Consider the following 20,399-nt stretch of genomic DNA (forward strand, 5'->3'; position numbering starts at 1 on the left):
TTTGTATCTTCAATATGGTTTATCTTCTCAGAAATTCAGTTTCTCTCAAATAGGTTTTCATGTCTAGTAATAATGTGGCAATGGAGACTAGAACAAAATAAATTATTGCTAGGAAGATGATTTAACTTATTGATTGAAGCAACAACCTCCACTAAGGTTGTAAGCAAAATTTTTAATAGCACAAAAACTGAATTATAAGAAATGAATGACATAAGTTAATCTCAAAAATAAGTTTTTATTACCAAAACTTTTAATACATTTCAATATTCTATTAAGACTCAAGTTAGGACTTTGCCAACAGTATTGAGACATAAGAGAGCAAATCAGGAAAGTGACTGTGTCCTCCAGGGCGACTTGAATTATTCCTTTACTAATGAATGCTAGGGGTGTGTGGTCTTTTCTGTTAGTATTCTGACTTAGTTCCTTTCTTTGGTAGTAAGAACAAAAGTGAAAGAAAGTGAAGTCGCTCAGTTGTGTCTGACTCTTTGAGACCCCATGGACTGCAGCCTTCCAGGCTCCTCCATCCATGGGGTTTTCCAGGCAAGAGTATTGGAGTGGGTTGCCATTTCCTTCTCCAAGTAAGAACAAAGAGGAATAAAATTCTTGGCTGCTCTACAGAATAAAATGAACTAGAGTAGAAAATGTGGCCATAAAACTGCAGAAGAAGCAAGTTACCACAAGAGGGGGATCTACGTTCAAGAAAGAAAAGTTGGTTAGCTGTTAAGATTTCTCATTCAAAGAAAAGTATCTTGAAAAGCTTACCCCATTTCTTCATCTTTAGACTCACAGCTTAACAGTCCCATAAAAATGAAAAACAAATGTTTTACAGAGCCTCTAAATTTTCTTTGAGGGAGTAGAGAACTGCATTGAAGATAGGCTCATTTCACTTTCTATTAAGTCCTCTTTTCATGTATTCTAATTGCTTGTCATTCTGGATAAAATCATTTCCTCTATAAAAGGGAGCACATGCCTATGTGAGTCTTCAGGCAGCACTTAGTGTCATCATTCTTGTAGGCAATTTGGTGTAGTGAAAAGACTGAGACCTTGGTACCAGACCAGCAGGAAGTCAAGTTCAAGCTCTCCTACTTGTCAGTCCTGGGTGTTCTCTGGAAGGAATGAAGCTAAAGCTGAAACTCCAGTACTTTGGCCACCTCATGCGAAGAGTTGACTCATTGGAAAAGACTCTGATGCTGGGAAGGTTTGGGGGCAGGAGGAGAAGAGGACGACAGAGGATGAGATGGCTAGATGGCATCACCGACTCGATGGACATGAGTCTGAGTGAACTCCGGGAGTTGGTGATGGACAGGGAGGCCTGGCATGCTGTGATTCATGGGGTCGCAAAGAGTCAGACACGACTGAGCGACTGAACTGACTGACTGACTTGTTAGCTAGGTGACACTTATGTGGCTCTGCCACCTGTTAGCTGGGAAATTCCTCAAGTCTGAGTTTACTCATATTTAAGTTGTGAAATTAAATAAGATGTATATAAACTGCTTAGCCTAGTGTTTGGCATATATGTGTTCAATAGCAAAGGGCCATTATTAATGTTTCTTGCTTCTTATTTAATTCTGTTGTCTGTAGCCACCTAATTCTTAGTCTTTAGTGATTCTGGAGCAGGAGTCAAGACAAAAATAGAAGCTGATCTATTCCTCTTGGTGTCACATCAAATGTCTAGACCACCTATGATATGTCGCTCTTTTTGAGGATTTTTAGAAAACATTTAAAGTGGAAAAGGAAGTAAGTCAATTGCCAGACACATGTATATCATACAAAACATAGTAAAAGTACTGAAAATATATTTTTTACACAAAGCAGAAGCAGCTTTGAAAGTGGAAAAGATCAAGGATAAAATAAATTTCCCATGTGAACACAGGTAACATTAATTACAATTGATTCTTTGGTTTATAATATGGAGCATTTACCACCTTACATACATTATTAATTTAATGTATCTCAAGTGTTCAGTTTCTCTCAAGTAGCTTTTCTTACCTAGTAATAATGTGGCAATAGAGAATAGAACAAAATAAATTATTTCTAGGAAGATGATTTAACTTATTGGTTCAATCAACAATTGACTTTGGTTAAAATATTTTCAATGAAACTAGAAATATTCTTAAATAACTCACCAGATCTTTCATAAGGCAAACAAAAATATCTTTAAATTGGTATGCTGCTTGAACTTACACCAGAAATGATTTTTGTGTGTGTGCGTGAAAGATGATGGTTTACATGGTTGGGAGGATCCACACTCCAAGGGAAGTCCACAACATCCTGGAAACAATGAAAGGGTTCTCTGAACTCCATGCTTTTCTTTACTCCTGGGCACAAATTAGATTCTCTGGTATCCAGAATATTCACGCCTTAAACGGATTGCATAGACAATCAAACCCACAGCGAGGAGACCAATCACGATGGCCGCAATCACAGGAAGCACAATTGTGTAGTCAGATGAACATTCATCCACTAAGGGGAAAAACAAACACAATACAGCCAGTAAGGTTTAGTGAGGATAGACCAGAAAGCAGGCGATGGAGTGAGGAGAATATGAGCTTTAGAGTCAGACCTATGTTTGACTTTTACTTCCTGGGCAGGTTATTTAAACTTGCAATTTACCCATTTATAAAGGAAGCAAATAATATATAAAGTTGTTGAGAGATGAAATAAGATAACCTTCTATTCTCAGCAATTAATAAATATTTAATAATTCTTAGTCCTGTTTTCTTCCAGATATTGTCCTCTGCAAAGTGGGTGTGCTTACTTAAAATAGACTGTGTCACCATAAACATGATCTGTGGAAAACATGTGATGTTTCTCCACTTTATTAAACATGTTTGTCACACTTACAGTTCTCTTTCATTGTTTTTAGTGAGCAAAAACATTGAAAAATAGACCTACTTATGAGAGCTTAAAAGTGAAAGTTTGCAAATTTGTCAAAACCCTTTTTTTTCTTTATTACATTAGAGAGCATTTATTCAGTTCATTTAAAATGTTATCAGTCTTGACTGGAGAAAGATGGAACGTCCTGGGGAAAAAAGGGAACTGAATTGAATACAAAAAAATGAAAAGCTCTATATCTTATTCAAGGATAGATGAGAGGATATACCCTTGAGGCCTTCCATGAGCCAATACTAAAATTATGTTCTGCACCAATAATCACCATTAATGCAGTTCTCACCTGAGGTCCAAGAAAAAAGAATCAGGAGGGACAGGGAAAAGGGAATGGTAATTAGAGACTCCGGGGAAAAAAGCAAAATCCATACAAGATGGGAACTGTGCTTGTAGTATGCTATTTGATTTGACAGTGAAAAATATTTACTCTATAATGATGCATACCTTATTGATTTAACAAAAAACAGTAATATAATCATAAAAAGGATGGCTTCAGAGTATGAAATCCTTATCTTCCATAGCAAGAGGTTTAAAGCTGATAAATTAAGAAATAAGATAAGCTTTTAATTATTTTTTTAGAGAATTATGGTGATAGTTACCATAAGAAACTGTTAATAGAGGAGGGACAAGAAAATGTTTTCCATGAATCCTTTTGGGTATATGATAATTTTGTTAGTTACATACTTGTTAAAATTATATATAATTTTGTTATATATAATATTGTACACATAAATATCTATAGATTTCTTATATAAGAAATAACGTAATGTAAGAAGTTAAAATAATTTGGAAAAAAAATACAAAATTGTCAGATGCTGAGCTTCAAGTCAGCTTTTTCACTCTCCTCTCTCACCCTCATCAAGAGGCTCTTCAGTTCCTCTTCACTTTCTGTCATTAGAGTGGTATCATCTCATATCTACTTTCCATATAGTTTTATACTGTTTAACAAGACATTGTTTAGATATCTTCAAAATACGGAAAAGTTAACAAAGAAAATAGTTGCTAATCACCGTGTTTCTTCCACTCGAATTAATCACTATAAATCTTTGAGGCATTTGTTTCCTCTGCACATATGTGTGTATGCCTGTGTGTGCTCATGTGTATGCTTAAAGAAAAAGTACTGTAGTTTTTAAAAATGATATATGCTCATTAAAAATAATTAAAATGATTTAGAAAGCAGAGAAAAAGAACAATTTCCCAAAAACCAACTACCCAGAAATTATCATTGCTAAAACATGGACAACAGTATTGCAGGCATATTTCTTTACAACTATAATAGATGGGTAGAAAAATAAATAGAAATAAATACAATAAATTTAAAAATAAATAAAAATAAAATGGGATCATGTAAAATCTGTTTTAAGCAAAATTGTTCATTGTAATGTTACTTGCATTTCAGAGAAGAAAAAAATTAAAATCTCAGATCCATAACTGTTTAATGCTTTTTAAACTTAACTCTTCAAATTGATAAAACATATTAAAAAAAACAAAACTATGCTTTCTCTATTCCCGAGAGATGTTTGCTGATATCCTTGTTTGTAATGTGGTTTCTCTCTGACCACATTTCATTGTCAAGCTATATCTTTAAGGAGAGCTCATTGGTGCTGTTTCCCTTGAATTACTTCATGTTTGAGGAAATCTGCCTATTAACTTTTTACTCAAATAATATCTTGGGGCCACACTTTTCCTTAGGATCTTGTACACATTGGTCTATTGTTTGCTGGCTTTAAATGTTATTGCAAAGAAATCTAAGGCCAGTTTCAAATTTCCCCCCAATAGGTTATTTGATTTTTTCAGGGGAAAGGGGAGTTTGTATGTCTAAAGAATTCTTTAGCTTTAAAGTTCTGTGGCTCACTTTGGATATAACATTAATCTTTCTGTACCAGGCTTTTTTTCCTCCCCCCTGGGATACATTATGCACTTTCAATCTCCAACTTCAATTATTTCTTTTAAGAAAACATATTACATTTTAAAAGATATCATCTTTTTATTTTTGAACTCTGTACCTCAGATACAGCAGTTATCCTTACTTTAGATGATCTAAATGCCTAGCATCTTTCCTATAATGAAGCTTAATTTTTATCTGCATTAACTGATTATCTCCATCTTTTTCTCTATGAAGATAATTCAGTTTTCAGCTCTACCTATTCTGCCTTTTGCCTGTTTCCATTTAGTATGTAAGTGTGTTACTTTGATGCTCAATTTGTTTTCTTAGGCGTGCAGTGTCCTATTCACCTCACTCTTTCATTATAACTTCTCCTTTACAAGCCCTGGCACTTCCCAGGTGTCGCTAGTGGTAAAGAATCCATCAGCCAATGCAGGAGACACAAGAGCAACCAAAATTCAGGCACACCTTGATACACATTTGTTAATCAATGTTTGTTTCGTATGTAATTCATACATAATTCTTTATTCACATTATCATTGTGAAGACCTGGAAACAATAAAAATTCCCAGTAATAACAGAACAGTTATGTAAGTTATCATATAACATTGATAGAATATTCAGGATAACAGCCACAGTAATGACACGTTGCACCTTTAGCAGCACAGGGAAATGCTTATGGAACCAGGTAAAAGGGATACCAAACCATGTCCACTGTGTGCTTCCAGTTTGTAAAACAGTATTCTTGAGAAGGAAATACAGTTGACCCTTGAAGGATACCAGTTTGAACTGCACAGGTCTACTTATAGGCAGATTATTTTCAATATTAAATACTACAGTACTGCTCTTCTGGGGATTGTTGGAGGATGCAAGTACGGAGGAAACCACCTAAACGGTGGGCCAACTCTGTTTTACACACAGATTTTCAATTGTGGGAAGTTGGGCAACCCTAACCCCTGGCATCCTTCAAGGGTCAAGCGTACATCAAAATTAACAATGGATAGGTTATCTCCAGGTGCATGTTAGTGAAGGTTTCTACTATCTCTAGGTAGGTTGCAGAGAGAGGGGGTAAATTCAATTCTCCATCAGCTGAAGGGAGAAACCGAGTTGGAACCAGCTGGATGAGCAGGAAGCAGGAGAGCCTAAGGCAAGGGACCAGTGCAGCTAGGGAGGATCAGAGGCCCCCTGTGAGGCTTCCAGAGTCCATCACAGTCACAGCAGCCTCCTGCGCTCAGAAGAGGACAAGCAGCCTCAGCAGTAACCTGTCAGCTCTAGGAGACAATGGAGGCAGCAAGAAGTGGAGGCGGGGCAGCCCCAGAGGATGGAGGAGGAGGCCATTTCCAGATGCCCTGTTTACCAGTCTCAATCGCAGTACCTTCCCCTGGAAGACCCTCCTGGGACATCACTGCAACAGTGGGCAGAACTGTCAGGCCATCAGGCAGCCAGGCATTTATTTACTAATTATTCAAATAAAACTTGTGTTCTGTGTTACTAGAATGTTAATTCAAAGCAGTTTTAAAGATCATAGGTCACAGGAGTCTAAGCAGCAGCCATTACTCTGAATAATTCATTGAAGGTGGTAGAAAGGGAAATTAAACTCAAGTGAATTGCTTTACCTCTCTCTTTTTTATTTTAATTGGACTTTGTCTTCCATCTGCTGTAGGAGACATTTCTATGCTAGAACCTTCCTTCAGTCATTCTACAGGGCGGTTAGTGGCATGTTGAATAAACAACCCGTGCTCTGCAGTACAGAACCTAACAAGTACACTTGAGGTCGAACTGGAAACGGGAGTCTTGCACAGGTACGGGCTGCTGCCTGCTGGAAGGAGGAGGTTGAGACGGATGGCATCTCTCCAAGGCCAAGCCCTTGCTGTTCAGCCCAAGTCACTTTGGGGAACACTGGGTCCTCATGTCCCAGGTTTGCATCAATACCTCCTATTATTGTGAGGAGACAGGAACTCCTGACCTTCTCTTGGAGAGCTCTTGAAGCTGCAGTGTACCCTCCCTACCCCCATCATTTCTGAGAAAAGTGGAGAGAGCTAAAACACCTCAAAGGAAAGCTGTGCACGTCCCAGATAAGTGGTGCTTATAAAGTGGTTGCCAACTTTCATAAACTTTCTGTTAAAACTAATGAATGACACCTCTGGAAAACGTAGAAACACAGCAACAGTTTCTGTTAGTAAAAACAGTTAAAAATATCCAGAAGTCCATTATTCTCCCCTTTCTCTGAAATAGCAACCCCAGTTCTGCTATTTAAATAGTCAACATAATAGAAAACTACGAATAACATTCCAAGCCACATTTTGATAGAACTTTCCCTCTAGACGCCAATCACTCCCAATCAGGAATTTTCTGGTTTACAATTTTTTTTTTTCAGTAAATGTTTGCTAAAAAAGAAAAGTGGGTAATAATATATTTAGGGGAAATACTGATTGGAACTGCCATCCTGGCACCGTAACAAGCATTTGCTTGAGTTACTTTACAACAGGAGGACATGGTAAGGACATGGAGGAACTAGCAATCTACCACCAACTGGAAGAACTCAGGAAAGGTCAAAGGAGACACCACATGTCCTACCAACCTCCCAGAATCCTTCTCACTGGAATCCCTTTCGGCTGAGTAACACGTGCACCACCAGGAAGGACCCTGAGGCAGAATGATTAGCCAGAGAAAACCCAGAAACTAATCCTATCACCATAAAACCCAGGACTAGGAGCCACACGGCAGACTAGTTCGCCGAGGTTCCTTTACCCTCCTGCCCTCCAAGAAGTGCCTCTTCCGAACAAAGTCTCTTGCTTTGTCAGCACATGTGTCTCCTTGAACAATTCACTTCTGAGTGTTAGACAAGAGCCCATTCTCGGGCCCTGGAAGGGGTCCCCCTTCCTGCAACAATGGGTAGATCTCCCTCTTCTTGCCATTTCTGGTTGTTTAGATGCTTTGCCTACTTCCACCCCCTACAATGGCCCAAGTTAACAAGTAAATCTACAAGGAGAGACTAAAATCAAAGAAAAGTAGAGACAAAGCAGAAAGAAGATGTTATGCGGTAGACAACAAATGAAGGTGAAGGAACTGGAGAACTAACATTTATTAAGGCTCTTGTTTGCCAAGATCTTTGGTATATCCTTTACATTGAAAAAATGAAATGTTGGGATTTTTTTATTGTTTTTTTTTCTTTTTATTAATAATACATTTTAACAGTGTAGAATATGTCCTTTTAAAAATGATGGTCTATTAAGACCATTGGTAATTTAAGTAAATCAGGAGGTGGGCAAAATTCAGGAGTTTAAAATCACTTTAGAATTTACTTTGAACTGAATTGGTTTTTTAAAAATAAAGCAAAACAAAAGCCTAGAACTTGAGACTCTTTGAAGCCTATAAGAAAAATCAGCGCAGTTTGAAAATGCCTTTCCCACAGTTTTTCCTTTGGTGTTTTGCTTTCTTCTTCTCACAGGACCCTGCTCACATCCATGCCTCTTGTCCCTAATTCTCCCAGCCAGGTCTGTATTATCAGGTGGATGGAACTCAAGCCCATATGGCCCGGGAAGAAGTGGGGTGGGGGCTACCTGTAGCTAGCTTTGACAGCCTTTGTTGGAAAGCTGGTGTCCCAGTCGGATTGGGAGGGTGGGGCTGGCAACTAGAAAATGTGATCCCATCACTTCAGGCTAAACATGCAGCCAGCATTTCCAAGGCCTTAACCTTGCACATTTTGAAGAAGGTGGGGCTTTACATGCGTTCATATCCTCTACTGGGCCTCTTTCTGGTCACCAGGCATGCTGTTAGCAAAACGGCAAGCAGTACTGCGATACTCAGGCCCACGGCCACAGGGATTTCTCTCCTGTTTCTGTCACTGATGCATTCATCCGCTGCAATTGAAGTCAGAGTAACAGATGTTACAGGCTGGCCACGACGCTGGGAAGTGATATTGCCCCCACCTGCCTCGGCTTCACAGAGAAGAAAGAGATGGAGGTACTGGGCTTGTCCCTGCTGCCTCAGAGGCACAGATGGGTGAAGATGAAAAGGGGAGGGGCCACTGCAGCCCTGGAACTTGCAGTGCCTCTGGCCACTTAAGGGGCATATTACACCACAGGTCCCCCGGCCCCACACCCAAGCGATTCTGATTCTGTGGGTCAGACTGGGGCCCAGGTGATTCTGACATGACTGGGAGGCAGATTCAACTTTGAGAAATACTGGTTAAGGCTAGAGGTCAGGATCAGAATTGTGTCCTGACTCTAGACCCAGGGTAAGCCAAGGAGCCTTGTTGCTTGGTCAAAATCTGCACCAATTCATGTGGCCAAAGTATTCTATTTAAACTCTGTGCCTCTTGAAAGGGGCTGCCAGACAGCCCGGGCTCCTGACACCAGAGAGAGCTTTTGCAGCCTCCCAGAGTTTAGAGAGAAGAGCTTGAGAAGTAGGGGCAGGAGCCTACTGTTTCAGATGACCATTCTCTTTGACAAGGTTGAGCGTTTACACTTGTGGGATTCCTCTCCAGTTCTCCCAGCCCCTGGTGAAAGGCCAGACATCGGTCAGGGCTTCTCTGACCTCCTCCCCACAATGCTACGCGCGTCACACTGTCCTCTGACTCCCACAGCTCTTTGTACTTATGCCTTTCATAACACCATACTGTGTGGTAACTTTTATTTTTTAACTGATTCCTTTCCCCATCTTCTCTTACGCTTTGGTAGAAAATATTATTTACAGGATGACATACGACTTCACACTTGAGTATCTTTAGTGAAATCTGAGCACAAGGACTGGGAATAAGGAGCTGAGCTGAAGTAGGGATGGTGGAATGAACAAGAGAAATATTCTGGCGGTAGAACGGACAGGGTTTTGTGACAATTTATATGAGAGGGCAAGGGAGGGAGAGGAAAAAATGATAAGATAGCTTTCTACATCTCCTCGTGAGCACTGCTAATAGCAGGCCAGGTGTGCTGCTGAAAGGGTTTCATTTCTCACCTCTGCTGCTAAGCGATTTCCCAGACCTGCTCAACTTCCTTCTATACACATGTTCTGAGGGGGAGGGAGAGCAAATGTGTGTACTATTTTTAAGACCACACGATTAAATACAGAAGTGTTTCATGACTTCGTAACGAATTTTTAAAAGAATTTTTCAAACTGAGTATTTTGAGGCAAGATGACAACGTAGGGGCAATACCTACTAGCAAATTTTAATATTTAATCTTAGATTTTAATCTGCACTGTGCTAAAGGTCCAGAATGAAGATAGACATTGTAGGACTCAGATGAAACCTACAGAAATCAGGGGATCCACAGCAAAGAACACTTTACTACTGCCTTTGCTAAATGCTTTTGCCAAGTGTTAATATATCAGGAGTTTTCTGCCCTCACATCTTCAACTTTACAGAGAAATCAGATTCACTTTATAGAAATTTAATTTATAGCTAATTATCTAGCCAAATCAATTTTTGATAGTTGAGAGGTGCTCATATGTCATTGACATATTATGAAAGAGATGTTTTAGAAGCTAAAGGTCAATTCCTGCCCATATACAGAAATCCTTGTAACACTGTTTTCTCAGTGGGGAGAAAAGGGCTTTTTTGGAAAGTCACCCTGGGTTGTCCCTGGTCTTCTTGCTACGACCTGCTTCCCTCTGTTGTGGTAAAAACCCAAAGCAGAAGTTGCATGAAAACTAACTTTGAGGAAGCGCTAGTTCGGTGGCACAGCTTGGATTTGAGAAGAGGAGGTCCAGCTGAGTGTATTTCTTTCTAGAATTATCACATCCTTTTGTTTTCCCTCTGTAAGTGGGAAAGAATCTATTCCAAAATCTTGAATTTTAGCCATCACTCATATTCAGGATGTTTAAACTGTTCTCCAAAGACACTTGAGTTTATCAGTACCCAGCAGCTTGCTCGGGGAGGTTACCGATGGCATTTTCTGACTTTTTGATTGATTATGTGCATGTGTGTATAAATGAGTCAGAATGTGTATTTTGGTCAGACAAGGAGAATGTAACCTACAACAGGAGGGCAGTGGACATGAGTGGGTTAAGACACGTAGGAATTCCTTTTCTCCCCACCAGGAAAACAGTGTTACAAGGATTTCTACCTATGGGCAAGAATTGAATTTTAGTTTCTAAAACATCTCTCTCATAATAACTCAATGACATTAGGAGTACCTCTCAACTATCAAAAATAGATTTAGCTAGATTTTGAGGTTGGTATTGACTTACACAATGGCGGGAGGGCTGGCCAGAGAAACTTGACCCTGAGAGCTTGGTGGTGGAATCATACTGTGCTAGGATGTTCATGTGATTCTTGTTCCTTTGAAAGCTTCAAACAAAAATAACTTAAAACTACCCCTGGTACACTTTCTCAGAAGTGTATGTTTGTGACATAACTCACCATTTCCAAAGTGGTCATCTTCAAAATCAAAGGCTTGAAGCTGGACATTCATTGTTTTCAGCTGAAGGTAGGTTGAGAGCTGGATGCTCTGTTCACTCACACACTTGAAGGAATGCCCAACCACAGTCTCAAACATCATCATTGCATGTTTCAGTCCTTGGTAAACTTTCGCTGAAAACACAAAGGTGAAATAGAGACATGTAAGCATCCTGGCAAATAGCTGTTGAGCCCCAGTTGTTGCTTGGTGGCCCATGAAGCGTTAAATGGCCTTTCTTAAATGTGGCTTTCTGGAGTTCTGCCACCTTCGCCTCATGAAACCTCACCCAGGTGCTCTCTGGTGACTTTTTCCTGCTGTTTGCAGTATTTGAGAGTCATCTCACTTACACTGAATTATGATAATGCTGAAATCAAAACTTTTGGTAATCTTTTCTTCAGTTATTTTAAATCATTTGAGGGCAGAGCTGATGCGGACAATTGTCAATGTTTGGGCACACACACACACAAAAAGTGCCCACAAAAACTTCAGAAGTCAAAGAAGTAAGATTGTTCTCTGAGTCAAAATCACATGAACTCTTTACTAATAATTAATCAGAGCGGAGACATGCAAAGTTACCGAGTTGAGTATTTGCATATCATCACACTAAATGCATTAATAGAGCAAAAGGAAGGACTAGGCCCATCATTGGGAGGGGTTGTTGCATCATTCAGGGAAGCATGAAAAGGAAGAGGCTCATCTCCAACCATCTGAGTGCTGATGGAGAGAGGGACCTACTCAAAGACTGGCACTGTCTCATGCGGGTCACACCCTTTTCAAGGAGGTGAATGCTTAAGGCACATGGAGTTAAACATTTAAATCACATAATAACTCCACATGTTCTAATTACACTTCCACCAGGTACCTTTCTGAATATACTTGGTTTCCCAAATGGGAGAAAATTCATTGACCAAGAGGACCTAACTCTCTGGTCCCCTTGCAGTTACAGTAAGAAATAGTAGCATGATAAATGAACAGATTAGCATTCTGATTTTATACATCAGTTTACAACCTTGGTTTAACACCAGGTTCCTTGAAGAGACAGCTGCTACCTAAGGGTGTGCTAAGGGCTTCTGGGGCCAAGGACCAGACTGTGACCCTCAGTGGATTCACCCACAGGCTGTCAGTGAGGCAGCCTGGAAGTTCCCTCCCCTCCTGCCACTGCAGCTGCATTCACCTGTGTCTGAGATCACATCACCCACTGAGGGTCAGCTCACTGGGTCCGGCACTGTGCAAGTACTTGATGTGCATTTTCCTGTTTAATTCCCACGCTAACTTTCCCATACTAACTTGCCTATTGACATACATGCCATGCCATGTCATGAGGTATGTCATGACAGGTGACATATCTCATCTGTCACCATTTACAGATGAGGAAATAGAGTTGGAAACATTTGCCCAAAACCACACAGCTAATAAATGGTATTTGGACTCAAGCTGTCCAATTCTAGAGCTTGTCATCTTCACACACTGTGCTATTATATCTCCTGCCTGTGTCTCAAATGCAGCATCACAGATCAGTGAGATGAAAAATGAACTAACCAGAAACAGCATCATCGCTGGTGGAACAGGCCTCTCCAACTACTTACCTGGATTTGAGACAGTCAAATAGGCTTCCACCTCACTGATATAATATGACTTCTCACCCTGTAAAACAGTAGTGTGTAAATCTTTGGGTAATCTCTATTTTTATGTTTATGATCCTAGTTTACAAAATGTTTAGGCAGGATTCTAGCTATTAAATCATTGATATGGGAGTTTGGGGGTATGTTGTAATGGAACCATAATTGTGCTTGAAAACTTCCAAAAAAGTAAATACATCACACAGTAAATAAATAATAAGTAATGGCTTGCCCCTGGCTGAAAATTTCTCTACATCATGCTTGTTGCCAGAACCTGAAATTCAAATTCCCCTGGTAAAATCTGAGTCCCTTCAGCTAGGCCATGTTTTTCCCAGATAAAATGCAAATATATCTGGAAGGTGAGTGGGTTGTGGGGTGGGGGGCAAACATTAAGCTGTTATTAGTAATTAGTATCTTAGGGTAGGGATTTAAACCGAGACTATGGATTTGATGGGCTTCCCTGGTGGCTCAGAGGTTAAAGCGTCTGCCTGCAATGTGGGAGACCTGGGTTCGATCCCTGGGTCGGGAAGATCCCCTGGAGAAGGAAATGGCAACCCACTCCAGTATTCCTGCCTGGAGAATCCCATGGATGGAGGAGCCTGGTGGGCTGCAGTCCATGGGGTTGCAAAAGTCAGACACGACTGAACGACTTCACTCATAAACCCCCTGGGAAAAATAGTGTATGCAAAATAGTGTATGTGTGTGGATTTTCCTGGATAGGTTACCAATTACTTTAAACAGATTAATGGGTTCATATCTCCAAGCAGTTAGATGGAACCATGAAGGATTCTGGAAAGAAATGGTTAATCCTGAGATTACTGACTGCTCCCTAGAAGAGGACCTCAGGCTGTGGTTCAAAATTAGAAAGCATTTTATCCAGAGATTGTCTTTTTGGAAAAACAAAACAAACCAAAAAACTCCCTACAGAATAGCCCTATAACTTCTTGAGAGACTCAGAGTATGAAATGTTAAAAGGAATTGAACTAAGATATGAAAGGGTACATTGGAAAAGGAGTTTTTATTTTTTAAAGTAGGTGATTTATGGTGTTACCACTTTTAAGCATTTGTTAGAAAACCATCTGCAAGTAAGAGTTGCCAAAAATGGTAAAGCAACCAAAATGAGAATCTGACACAGAATTACTTTTAGTAGTCATCAAAGGAATTTGACAATAATAATCTTGACCACATCTAGTTCATTTACATATTATTTGTGGATGAAAATGATGATTCCTTACACAGTAAGGGTTCCAGAGTACAAATTGTTCCAGTAAGGTCACTGTTATTAATGTACTGAACTCTGGATCCTATGGTTCACTGAAGCACCTCCACACGCTGGCTTCTCACCTCGTGCCCAGCACTTCTTACCTCGTGTGGAAGTCACCTCTGCCTTGAAGTGAAGTGAATTCTCACAACGACTAGGAGAAGAGATGAAGGCTCAGTGACTTGCCCAAGGTCACAACTCTAATAATAGGTGGCAGGGAAGATATGACTCCAAGCTGCCTGGCTAGCCTTTAACTTCTCTTATAAACACAAGCTGGAATCAAGATTGCCGGGAGAAATATCAATAACCTCAGATATGCAGATGATACCACCCTTATGGCAGAAAGTGAAGAGGAACTCAAAAGCCTCTTGATGAAAGTGAAAGTGGAGAGTGAAAAAGTTGGCTTAAAGCTCAACATTCAGAAAATGAAGATCATGGCATCTGGTCCCATCACTTCATGGGAAATAGATGGGGAAACAGTGGAAACAGTGTCAGACTTCATTTTTCTGGGCTCCAAAATCACTACAGATGGTGACTGCAGCCATGAAATTAAAAGACGCTTACTCCTTGGAAGGAAAGTTATGACCAACCTAGATAGCATATTCAAAAGCAGAGACATTACTTTGCCAACAAAGGTTCGTCTAGTCAAGGCTATGGTTTTTCCTATGGTCATGTATGGATGTGAGAGTTGGACTGTGAAGAAAGCTGAACGCCGAAGAATTGATGCTTTTGAACTGTGGTGTTGGAGAAGACTCTTGAGAGTCCCTTGGACTTCAAGGAGATCCAACCAGTCCATTCTGAAGGAGATCAGCCCTGGGATTTCTTTGGAAGGAATGATGCTAAAGCTGAAACTCCAGTACTTTGGCCACCTCATGCGAAGGGTTGACTCACTGGAGAAGACTCTGATGCTGGGAGGGATTGGGGGCAGGAGGAGAAGGGGACGACAGAGGATGAGATGGCTGGATGGCATCGCTGACTCGATGGATGTGAGTCTGGGTGAACTCTGGGAGTTGGTGATGGACAGGGAGGCCTGGCGTGCTGCGATTCATGGGGTCACAAAGAGTCAGACACGACTGAGCGACTGATCTGATCTGATCTGATAGCCACCCCAGACCAGGCAGTGCTCTAGATCCTGGGAGAAGAATAAGACCTAGATGATTCATTCAAGATGCTCAGTCTTGGATCTCAAAGGCAAGTTGGACAATGTGCTTGGATCATCCATTTGTTTTAGAGAAAAACAACTGTGATCCAGGCCTTTCTTGAGTTGCTTCCAGATACAGTTTATTCGGGTTATTTTTTTTTTCTATCTCTTGGCCACACAGTGTGGCTTGTGGGATCTTAGTTCCCTGACCAGAGATTGAACCCAGGCCTTCAGCAGTGAAAGAGCAGAGGCCTAAACACTGCATTACTAGGGATGTCCCAGATTATTCTTTTATTTGGGTCTCTTTTAGCCAAAGAGAGATCTGTACTACATCAGGGCCACAGTCACTGTTGTAAGATCCCTGCCCCAACCTAAGGACAGAAAGAATCCACTGAAGGGTTTTAAGCAGGGCAGTGATGTAGGGCTTTGTTTTTGGAAACTGGGCTGTAGCAAGAGACTGATTTAAGGAGCAGCAGAACAGTGGTGGTGTCAGGCTGAGCTCCATGAGAGACCTCCTGGAGTTTCTCTCTCCTGTGGCAACTCCTAGATCTATCCTCCTTGTAAAGAAAGGGGGCTTGTATTTCTTTAAAGGTTTTACAGTTTCCTAAGTGCATTTTTCACCTTCTTGGATCCTTATAACAACCCCTCGAGGCAGCATTAATGTTCTTATCCCATTTTACAACTGAGAATAAAGAGGCTCAGAGGAGGCAGGAATCTACCTCTGATTCACATTGTAGGTGAGACAAAGGAAGATCTTGTCTATGGGATCTTGCTCAACGTTTTCCTTTATGGGATATGGAATTACAGAGAAAAAATTGTTGTGTAAGAACTTCCTTTCACATTCCCTGAAATGTAGTTGCCTGTACATAATCATCTATAGGAAGCAAGACTGGCTATATAATTTGTGTGTGCATGCTCAGTTGCTCAGTGTCTGACTCTTTGTGACCCCATGGATTAAAGCCCACCAGGCTCCTCTGCTCATGGGATTTTCCAGGCAATACTGGGGCAGGTTGCCATTTCCTCTTCCAAGAGATCTTCCTGACCCAGAAATCGTACTTGCATTTCCAGTGTCTCCTACATTGGCAGGCAGATTCTTTAACACTGAGCTATTTGGGAAGCCCGTATAATTTGTGGGCCTAGTTCAAAATAAAAATGCAAGATCAAAAATCATTAAGGGACTTTCCTGGTGGTCCAGCAGTTAAGAACCCACCTTGCAATGCAGGGGGCGTGGGTTCAATTCCTGGTCTGGGAAGATCCCACATACTGCAGGGCAACTAAGCCCATGCACCACAACTACTGAGCCCGCGCGCTGGAGCCTTCGAGCCGCGACTACTGAGCTCATGAGCCACAATTACTGAGCCCAGGCACCGCAACTACTGAAGCCCGAGCACTCTAGAGCCTGTGCTCCACAACAAGAAAGCTCACCACAATGAGAAGCCCGAGCAACGCAACTAGAGGGTAGCCCCTGCTTGCCAAAACTAGAGAAAGCCCTGGTACAGCAACGAAAATGCAGCACAGCTAATAAATGAATAAATAACATTTGAAAAATCATTAAGAGTTCCAAGAGGGGAGGTGAAGCATTAAAGTAAGCATGGGCCCTCCCAACTGCATGCCCTGATGGGAAGGTTTGTTCCTGCTCCAGAAGAACTTGGGCTTTAAGGGGCTAGCGCCCATGGTGAGGCCCTCCAGAGCAGATGGCAGTGCCCACACTCACTGCAAGTTCATCTCATGATGTAACAGGACAGAGCCCTAAGCCTATATCCTTCTGTTTTGACTGAGTCAAAATTAGACAAATGTTGACAAAGCTGCTGTCTATCTTCACAGTGAAGGAATAACATGTGTTTGGCAAATTTATATAAACAAAACATCAGAGGAATGTTTAGTTTCCTTGAGATTTCAAGTTTTATATAATGTATGCTGCCAATATTGAATGAGTCTTATTTAGATCATGGTACCCACTTTTTCTGTGGAGTGGTGTTAAAGAAAATAAAATTATCTTTCATTTAAACTGGAGCAAAGCATTTCTTTTGAAAATTCAGAATGTGGCCTAATTTGAATGGTAACAGGGCTGAAGTTTATTCTATATGAGGGGTTGGAAAGTTTTTTTTTTTTTTTTTCCGTTGTAAAGAGCCATATGGTAAATATTTTAGGCTTCGTGGTTCTCTGTAGCAGCCACTCAACTCTACCATTCTAGCACAAAAGCAGCTGTAGATGACATATACTCAAATAAGTGTGGCCATATTCCAAAAGTAAACTTCATTTATGGACACTGAAAATTTGAATCTTATATGATTTCCATGTGTCATAGAATTTTCATTTTTCCCCCCAACCATAAAAAATGTAAAATCCATTCTCAGCTTGTGGACCATACATTTTTTCAGTTGTGGGCTGGATTTGGTTGGGGGGAAGCGTAGTTTGTTGACTCCTGGGCTATACCATGAGTAAAATACAAGGTTGCTGAATACATTGGTTGGCTATGAAATGTTAGAGCGATGAATCTCCTATTTGGGAGAATAAAGTGTTGCTAAGAATTTTTAAATATTATTTTAAAAATATGTCTTTGTTCCCATGTAACCTAGTTTGAGTTGTTGAATCTTTGTGAACATTCCAAACATTTAATTTTTTACTTACTCAATAGAAGAATGGGGACAATAGTAATAGGCAACAGTAATCCTCACATCTTAGGTTGATGTGAAGACTAAATGAAGGAATCATGTAAAAAACTGATCACAAAGTCTCCATTCAAATTTTAACTAGCATTGTTAACAAAAAGATTTTCCCTTCCCAGTAAACCTCTCTCACTGAGCTCAAAGGATAATTTTTATCTATATCCTAGAGCTCAGATCCACCACCAACAGAAAGAGAGAACAAGCTGGTGAGCTAAGCTTAGCTAGCCCTATGGATTAAAGAACCTGGCTGAAACTTCAGCTCTTAGTGATGGGGACGGGGTGAATGCAGAGAAGAGCAGTGGGGATGCAGGGTAGGTTGAGAGCTTCAAGCAGGTGTTAACCCAAAGCCCAAGGGAAATTATATGCCACACATTATTCAATTTATAATGTCTGCTTTCTCCTTTGTCACCCATCAGGTTTGTCTCTGCCAGATGGTTTCTCATTTGGGGTTGAGGCTAAAGAATGACAAATATCTACCATGAAAGATTCTTGAAGACAAAGTAAAAAGCCTGTGTGTACCTATCAGCATTGACGAAAGAGGGCCAAGGACTCCTAAGAGCCAAGTATGGTACTTTAGCACCTACAGCATGTCCATTTGAATGAATCACTTGCTAAAGAACCATCTCACTACTCAACCAATGGCTGCTGACAATGTGTCTCCTCACTGTCAGTGTCACTGCAATATCTCATCAAAAAGAGAATTCTGCAGTATTTCATCAGAAAGACTTTAGCTCAAGGAAGTTAAACATCCTCCTTAGCAAAGGACAGGGTCCAGAGAAAGCCAGTCTGTCAAGCCTGCCCAGGAAGGCAGCATACCAATGACTGTGATGCCCAGGGTCCTCTCCTCAACTTCTGCAAATTCTATCATGGGAGTTTCACAATCACAGATGTTCAGGATGTGAACATCAATCAGGGCCCTTTTGCTCAAGGTATGGTTACCATGGGACAGATGGGGTGATATTTAGGAAGTTTGGGATTGACGTGTACTCACTACTATATTTAAAACAGATAACCAACAAGGATCTACTGTGTAGCAGAGGGAATTCTGCTCATTATGTAATAACCTAAATGGGAGAAGAATTTGAAAAAGAATAGATATATGTATGTGTACAACTGAATGTTTTTGCTGTACACTTGAAACTAACACAACATTGTTAGTCAACTATACTCCAATATAAAATAAAAAGTTAAACGGAAAAAAAAAAAGAAAGAAATCTCTACTCTGAATGTCACAAAAACTAAAGAGGCTGTTTACACAGAGGTGCTAATTTACTTTTTGACCCCTTGGCTCAAAGTTCTCTGTGAAGTTTAGATTTACTCCATATTGATTCATTCTTTCATCAAACATTTGGTAAAGATATACTGTGTATAAGGACCTCCTTGATGGCTCAGAGGATAAAGAATCTGCCCACAACGCAGGAGACACAGGTTTGATCCCTGGGTCAGGAAGATCCCCTGGAGGAGGAAGTGGCAATCCACTCCAGTATTCTTGCCTGAAAAATCCCATGGACAGAGGAACCTGGCAGGCTACAGTCCAAAGGGTTGCAAAGAGTTGGACAGGACTGAGTGACTAAGCATAAGCACACACTATATGTAAAGTCAGGGCTGAGCACTGAAGAGTGTGAATAAGTAAAAATCTTGCCTTCAAGATGGCAAAATGTGTGGCAAGTGCATTAGTGGAGGTCAGGGGATATATGGAGGGTCCAGAAACAAAGAGAGGGAAGTGTCCCAGTTTACCTGGGATGGAGGTGGCGATTGAGGTGGGGAGACTTCCTAGGGTGAAGATGAATTGATATTTCATCTCAAAGGATGAATTAGGGGTGGGAGGGGCATTCCAGGCAGAGGGAACCCCACAAGGGAAAGCATGACAGGAATGGTGGGCCACCCACTTGGGACGTTCTGAACAGCGCCCCCTGAGGGGGTTAACATATAAATGCTGATAACAGTTCTCAGGAAGCTGTAAGCTAAGACAGCTCCTAACGCCCCGAAAGGCTGAGGGGAAACACCAGGTGGTTGGGCACTCTTCACTGTCCACGCCTCGATGGCTAACACTGTGTCGCCCTGGGGCTCCTCCCTCTGGGTGCCTGGTTTCTTCCAGGTCCCAGAGTCAGTGCTGAAGGCTCATATTGCCCTTCAAACCAGGTGGGTGAGAAAGGGATAGTACTGAGAACAGAAACATAAACTCTACACAGAGTTACTGACAGATGTGTTGTTTTTAAAACAAACAATCCTGAGCAGGAAGGAAATTGTGGGTAGTAGAGGGTGAGAGGAGATACATTTATCTTGCAGCTGAAGAGTTTGAACAACTCTCAGCATGTCATCTTAATCAAATGAGACATTGACATGGAAAGGGTTTCAGTTCTTTAAAAAATGAAACAGAAATGAGAAAGGAAAACCACCTGTCCTGACCCTAAATGGGCCAGATATCCTGCTCAGCTCTTTCACATACACCAGCCCAATTCATAGCAGCCCTATCTTGAGAAAACAGGTTCAGAGAGACAGCTGTTGATTTGTGCATGGTCACACAGACATGATAC

General features: G+C 40.9%; 1 protein-coding gene across 4 annotated transcripts in view; it reads right to left on the reverse strand.

Moving 5' to 3' along the window:
* Positions 1–215: 215 nt before the first annotated feature.
* Positions 216–20,399, reverse strand: part of LAMP3 (lysosome associated membrane protein 3) — a 31,694-nt gene continuing 11,510 nt past the window's right edge. For 2 of the 4 annotated variants that reach the window (XM_086395995.1, XM_086396006.1), the window contains exons 4-6: positions 12,759–12,816; positions 11,136–11,306; positions 7,926–8,637 (exon numbers count right to left, since the gene is read on the reverse strand). In XM_086395995.1, the coding sequence (XP_086252121.1) occupies positions 8,498–8,637; positions 11,136–11,306; positions 12,759–12,816 (369 nt within the window). In that variant the 3' untranslated portion in view covers positions 7,926–8,497. Of the gene's footprint in view, positions 2,464–7,925; positions 8,638–11,135; positions 11,307–12,758; positions 12,817–20,399 lie in introns of those variants that run through there. The other 2 variants (XM_086395980.1, XM_086395987.1) reach the window with 2 other exon arrangements.

Source organism: Bos grunniens, chromosome 1, assembly GCF_055505025.1.
Source record: "Bos grunniens cultivar Pamir isolate PY7600 chromosome 1, Bosgru_T2T1.0, whole genome shotgun sequence".
Classification (NCBI taxonomy): domain Eukaryota; kingdom Metazoa; phylum Chordata; class Mammalia; order Artiodactyla; family Bovidae; genus Bos; species Bos grunniens.